The sequence below is a fragment of the Trifolium pratense genome, linkage group LG6, assembly GCF_020283565.1.
Source record: "Trifolium pratense cultivar HEN17-A07 linkage group LG6, ARS_RC_1.1, whole genome shotgun sequence".
Classification (NCBI taxonomy): domain Eukaryota; kingdom Viridiplantae; phylum Streptophyta; class Magnoliopsida; order Fabales; family Fabaceae; genus Trifolium; species Trifolium pratense.
Window position 1 is genome coordinate 5,889,858 of NC_060064.1, and position 6,259 is coordinate 5,896,116.

Genomic DNA, 6,259 nt, shown 5'->3' on the forward strand with positions numbered 1-6,259 from the left:
CTATCTTATTCTTTATCATCCACTTGGGGATAAAATTTGAGTTCTATTCACAACCTAGACACATATATTTTATATTACTAATATTTATATTATAATTATAGTCTATCGATTTTATTCTCTAATCTCAAAATTATGTGTGCTATTATTACATTGCAATAGATTTATAGCGTAGTCCACAAATTACTCTATTTCGACAGCTTCATGTCTAAACTAAACTATACTACGTACTATATATGCTTAATTATTATCAAAAGAGAAAAAAACCTAAATCAATATAAAGTTATTTCTGCAACCTGAAAAAAGACCAAAAAATTGTCACACATAAAGTGCGAGTCAAAGCGCGTAGAAGTATCTATAGACTTGAAGTCCTCTCTACAATATTAAGACCAATGGTCTTTGAGGTCTTGTAGATTACTTTTGTTTGAGTGGTCGTGCAGTGCAATATTGCATTGTTGTCTTGATGAGGTGTTGGAATATAGCTAGCTAGAGTTTTTATTTTTCTTTTAGGGAGAGCTTTTTGGATTAATCAACGAAACTATGAAATTCATTTTATAAGAGGACGTGTGATTTGTGTAAACAAATAGGATGATCAATGTACGTGATGGTGATTAATATATAATTGTTTGTTTGCAGTTTAAAGAAAAAAACTTAGACAAAAAAATAATAATGTTTACTACAAAAAATACTTTAAAAAAAATGGAGATCTCGGTCAAATCTAAAGTCAACAAAATTAGAGCTGCTCATTTTTCCGTCATCAAGCCAGTCGTGGTGGAATAGAGAGCAGTGCTCATGGTAGACGTACGAAACAGAGACACACATAATGTAGACGACCGCATACTATATATGGCGCATGTACTTGAGCGGAGAGGGTCGGAGCTAGTCTCTCAGAAGGAGGTGTGACAAAGTGGTAGACATGTTTTGCTATTATATCGGGTACTATAGTTAGCAAGCAGAAGACTTGGCGATGAAGGAAGGATGATTGACATAGTTCAAAAGACGTGCAGTGGTTGCGAGAGGGGCTATGGGCAACTAGGCTATTAACTATGCAACATAGTGCTTGGATTGAAGATCGAAAGTGAACATGAAAAGTTTCGATTTTTGAGAATCATCCGAATAAAATTGTCACAAACCTCGTGTGTCCATATACATGAATAATATTTACCCGAGAATAAAGAGAGTAAAAGAGAAGAACTCAAATTGTGAATTTATTTTCAATCACCATAATATTTGCAAGAAGCACGAGAATTGATTGTTGTCATATATCAATCACTTGATAGCAAGAACTAAATTAAAACATTAGTTTAAAGTAATTTAAATAGCTACATAATCATGTTGTCAAAAAAGAAAAAAAAATTACATAATCAATAATTTCAGCCGATTCCACTTGCACCGCTTGTTTGTACCGGTGCATCCGCATCACATAGTGTATATATGTTTGGGTTGGCGGTAGCTAGATTTAACAAATTTACGTTGATATTTATTCTGTTGGAGCTCTTAAATGTAATTTTTGTCAAAATTACGTGACTTCCTGTAATTCTGATAATACGACCGCCAATATTCCAAACATGCACATAGTTATAAATTTTTCGTATATCATTGCCCGGATTCCAAGAACCAATTCACACTCTCCCAATCCAACAAAGGCTCATAATTAACACTAATATCCATTTGGCTAGCCTCTCCTACCTCTTGTGAGGGTTGGCCATGATGCTCTATAGAGGAAGAACTCTCTGGTGAACTTGTTGCACTTATCCCCATCAACATTTGAACATCATTATCGCATATTGAATCCTTTTGGTGCTCTTGAGCATTTTGAACAAGTGGTGTAACCCTCCTTGGTGCTGGTCTTCTATCAAATGCTCTCAAGCACTTTGATTTCTTGTACACTCGGCATAAACTGAATTCTTGCCTTAACTGCAATCCACATTAAGTAATCAATCAGAAAAATCAAAATGTTTGATAGCTAGCTAGCTCCTTTAATTAACATGTAAAATTATGATATCTTCTCAAAACAAAAAGTAAAACAATATCCTCAACTGATTTGAACTAAAGGTATATGAAAGGAGTACATTAAGAGTTCACGATTCAAGTCCTAACAAGATGAAAAAATTAACACTAACAACTAATTATTAACTTTGATTGTTTAAAAAAAAAAGTGAAACCATATGATCTTCTTCAATATAAAACTACACTATATATATGAGTGGAGTTTTCTTTTACATAAAGAAATTTATTAAAGGGAGCATAAGGGATATTCTAAATTAGTGTAAAATTATGATCTCATCTCAAAATAGAAAGTGAAACAATATGATCTACAATATAAAACTACAAAGTGGAGTTTTGTTTTATACTTTTTTTTGGTGGAAAATTTTCTTTTATACTATATGTGGGTGGAGTTTTCTTTTATTTAAACAAATTTCTTAAAGGGAGCAAAAAGTGAAAGAATATGATCTACAATATAAAACAAATTATATGTTCTTTATAGGGCTTCTAATTAAAACAAAATGTTCTGACTAAAATCTACTAAAAAAAAGTGTCTCAAGGTTGATTAATTGTTTCAAAAAAAAAATCAGACTATCTAAATTGTTCAAGGAATCTTAAAAAAAATGGTACGAAATACTCCAAATTTTTAGTAAAATATCATAATCTATTTTTATATACAAAATTTAATTACTATTTTAATTTATTCACAATTTAGACCATTTTTAGATATATGTATAGCACACTAGAAAAACAATTTATAGAGTAGAGACTAATTTTTTTATGGATCTAGCTCAAGATACATGTTGCACGTACGTACCTTAGGTTCTAATTTATTTGAAGAGGATGCTTCGTGATCTAATTGAATGGCCTTATACTCATTCATTTTCCAATCAGTTTTCTTTCCATTTGGAGCTCTTCCACAATAGAAAACCATAGTTCTTTTCATGCCAATGACGCGATTATCGGAAGAATAAACATGATTAGGAGATCCGGTGGCTTTCCAATACCCGGTTGTTGTGAGACGTCTTGGCCTTCCTCCTCTCACTTCACTTTCTTGCCTTGGAATGAAAAAGAACCATTGCTCCTTGTCACTCATACTAGCCTCTCCTGAAATTTCTGAAAATATAGCAAAAGATTCATTATTTTAATTTACCATATAGAAAAATATAGCAAAACATGTGGATTGATCCGGACAAATAAATTATACTTTACAATCATAACAAATTTGTATATGTAATATAATATATTGATGGTTAATGTCAAGCATAAAATACTTAATTATAGCTTATTGCAAGTGCAAATCCTAATCTCATCCTTCTTTTTTTTTTTTTTGACAAATCCTAATCTCATACTTAAAATGCATCTTATTTCATTTAATCATAATATTAAATTATTATCAAAGAGACTTGTAAAACTATATATTTCTATTATTTTCTTATAAAAAAGTTGTATTTTCTATCATCGTCTTCACCAAAGGACGAACCGTTCAGAAGAACCTGAGTTTGATTCCTGAACAATTTTTTGGCCAGACCGGAGAGTTAACACTTAAAAAATAGCTTGATTCAAGACCAAAAAAAAAAAAAAACTATGATGCCAAAATATGAATATATGCTTTTGCAAAGAAGAAAACGATGCTATTACAAACCAAAACGTAATACCTCGTTTGTTTTTTTATAAAGAATATGGATAATATATAATACCTAATAAAAGTATTATAATGTCAACTTCCAAAGTTAGAAATCTATGAAAATATGGATGAAATAATTAAATCAAAAAGACCATGAATATTGTTTCAAAAATAAAAAGAAGAAAGAAGTTTAAAGATTTATACGTGGGAGTTGCGATGGATTATAATCGTATATATTAACAACCGGTATAACACTACAAATCATATATTTTTTCTGATCTCCTTCAAGCATATTGTGAAGATAGAATGAAATAAGCTCTTCTTCTGTAGGGTAGAAACGATAACCCGGTGCCATATTTTCCATTTTTTTTCTATTTGAAATGTTATTTTTGTAGTGGCTAATTGTCATGCATTTCTCAGATTATATAGACTTATAAGTCAAGAGTCAAGAAGTAGTACCATATATAGAATGTTGAATTATAGAATTAGTGAAAAAGTTAGGCAAAAATAACTATACGAGTGAAATGAGAAAAAAATTGCATGAGTGAATCATGGTTTGCTCCGAAATTTCCAAACCACGCGCTACAAATGTCGCTGTCAATTTTTTATTTTATTTTGTCCGTACCATATCTTTTATTTTATGAGTTCTTTCCCGACCACTTTCCCCCACCGCGTCTTACTTTATATTACTGTCCCCAACTTGTGGAAAATACGCACCGCTGGTGAAAATATTGGATTAACCGTTAAGAAATTGAGTTAATAAATTGTTTAGAGAATTTTTTTTGTTAAGATTTAATTATCCTGAGATCGAACTATGAATTATCAGAGGGTCTCCCCTTGAAAAACAGAGGATTATTACTGTTTTGGATTGGGCCTAGAAGCCCAACAACTGAGGAATTGCTAACTGGGTCGTCGAACAAGGTCCAATAAGGAACAACCCGCGAAGAGTCACGACGAGCCAACGGTCACAATACTCCTGCGTATTGTAACGGCCGACCACCGGAATGATGAGCATTTACTGCTCATCATGGCTCTCCAGCCGTTTTTCGGCAGCCACTTTAATGAAAGTGTAGTTGACTCTTTCAATATGTCGACTCATGATAGAACTTAGCTAGGATCTATTTTGTCTAACTGTCGAAGTATGATATCATCTTTATGTAATAACTTTTATGTCGGGTTTGTTAGGAAAGAGGCTAATATAGTTGTTTATAACTTTGCTAAAGCAGCCATGTACAATGTCAATTCTCAAGTTTATCATGACATATTCATATGTGTATTGATCCTTTGATATTTAATGATATGAGTAATTAGTTTCCTATTGTCAAAAAAAATAAAATTATAGATAGTTTAAATACAACACTCATATTTTTCAATATATACTTTTACAAAAGATAAAATTGTGAGAACGCACACAGCCTAAAATGGATAATATTTGGAATATGGTGGAAGGAGGGGGCAGATGCGGCAAGCCCCTTAGCCTCTACTGAGGCAATTGTTCCAGTACGTACTTAAAATTCTAACATCGCTTGGGAGTCAAGAATAAAGATGGTTTATATACATGACTCACACTCTTCAACCGATCAAGACTATACTACATAATCTAGTGTGACATACTTGAGAGTGGAACGGAAAAACAAGTGTTGAGTGGATATGATATGTTAAGGAATTAGGGTGAACAATATCATTGTTTCTGTTTTATCTCTCAATTTTCAAAATAATAATGGTAAATAAGCACTCTCTTAAATTTCAAATGTAAATAATAATAATAATAATAATAATAATAATAATAATAATAAAAATTCACATTTATTAAGAATAATTATCAAAGTGAACATGATACTAATATGGTAAGACCTACTCTAGCTCTAATAATTTAGAGGTATTTGTCCAATAATCAATGAAAACAAACCACATAAATAAATTTGCATCTATTACCCACAACTAATATCGTACTTGTCCGAACATTTTTCTGGTCTTTGTTTGAATCGTAAAGTGTGTCGAGAAAAATTACATGTAATTTGGATAATTTGTGTGTGGTCTATTTAGAATGCACTGCTATGTTCATCAAACAAAAGGAGATCGTTGTTGCTATTTTACTTGAAACGGTTATGTTACAATTGTTAGATAATAAAATAATAGTTTATGTTATTGGGCATGTTAGTTTAGAGTCCATTAGGTTTTATTATATATTCAATAGTAACCTTTTTGTAATGTTAAGCTATTGGTATTCTATGAAACCCTAGCCGTCGTTTATTTTTCTATTTTTCTATTTGTATATCTCTAATTCTAACATGGTATCTAGAGCATGGTACGATCCGCCATGAATCATTTGTCGCTTCCGCCGTCGAATTCCCAAAATTTGGGACTATGTTTTTTTTGTATTCGTTTGATGCTTGGTTGTATTGAAGAAAAAGAAAGAAAAAAAAAAGGAGAACGATGTAGGATTGAAAGGTGTTTGAAAAAGGCTATGTATAGATTGGTTGCAGATTGCTCACCATGGACGAGTAGCTGTATAATTTGAAGGCAAATTTATTTTTCCCACTTGGAGACGTTAGTTTGCTTATCCCTACTCACATGAATATGTTTCTTCCTGGGTGCCTAGTGGACCCAATTTCGTCAACAAATCTTATGGTTTTCAGTCCGTGGTTA

General features: G+C 31.8%; 1 protein-coding gene across 1 annotated transcript; it reads right to left on the reverse strand.

Annotated features, from left to right (window-relative positions):
• Positions 1-1,310: 1,310 nt before the first annotated feature.
• LOC123890359 (NAC domain-containing protein 90-like) lies at positions 1,311-4,045 on the reverse strand. Its single transcript, XM_045939956.1, has 3 exons — positions 3,815-4,045; positions 2,801-3,099; positions 1,311-1,914 (listed from the first exon to the last, which is right to left on the reverse strand). Exons 1-3 carry the CDS (start codon positions 4,017-4,019, stop codon positions 1,594-1,596), a joined length of 825 nt encoding a protein of 274 aa, XP_045795912.1. The 5' UTR covers positions 4,020-4,045; the 3' UTR covers positions 1,311-1,593.
• Positions 4,046-6,259: the final 2,214 nt, after the last annotated feature.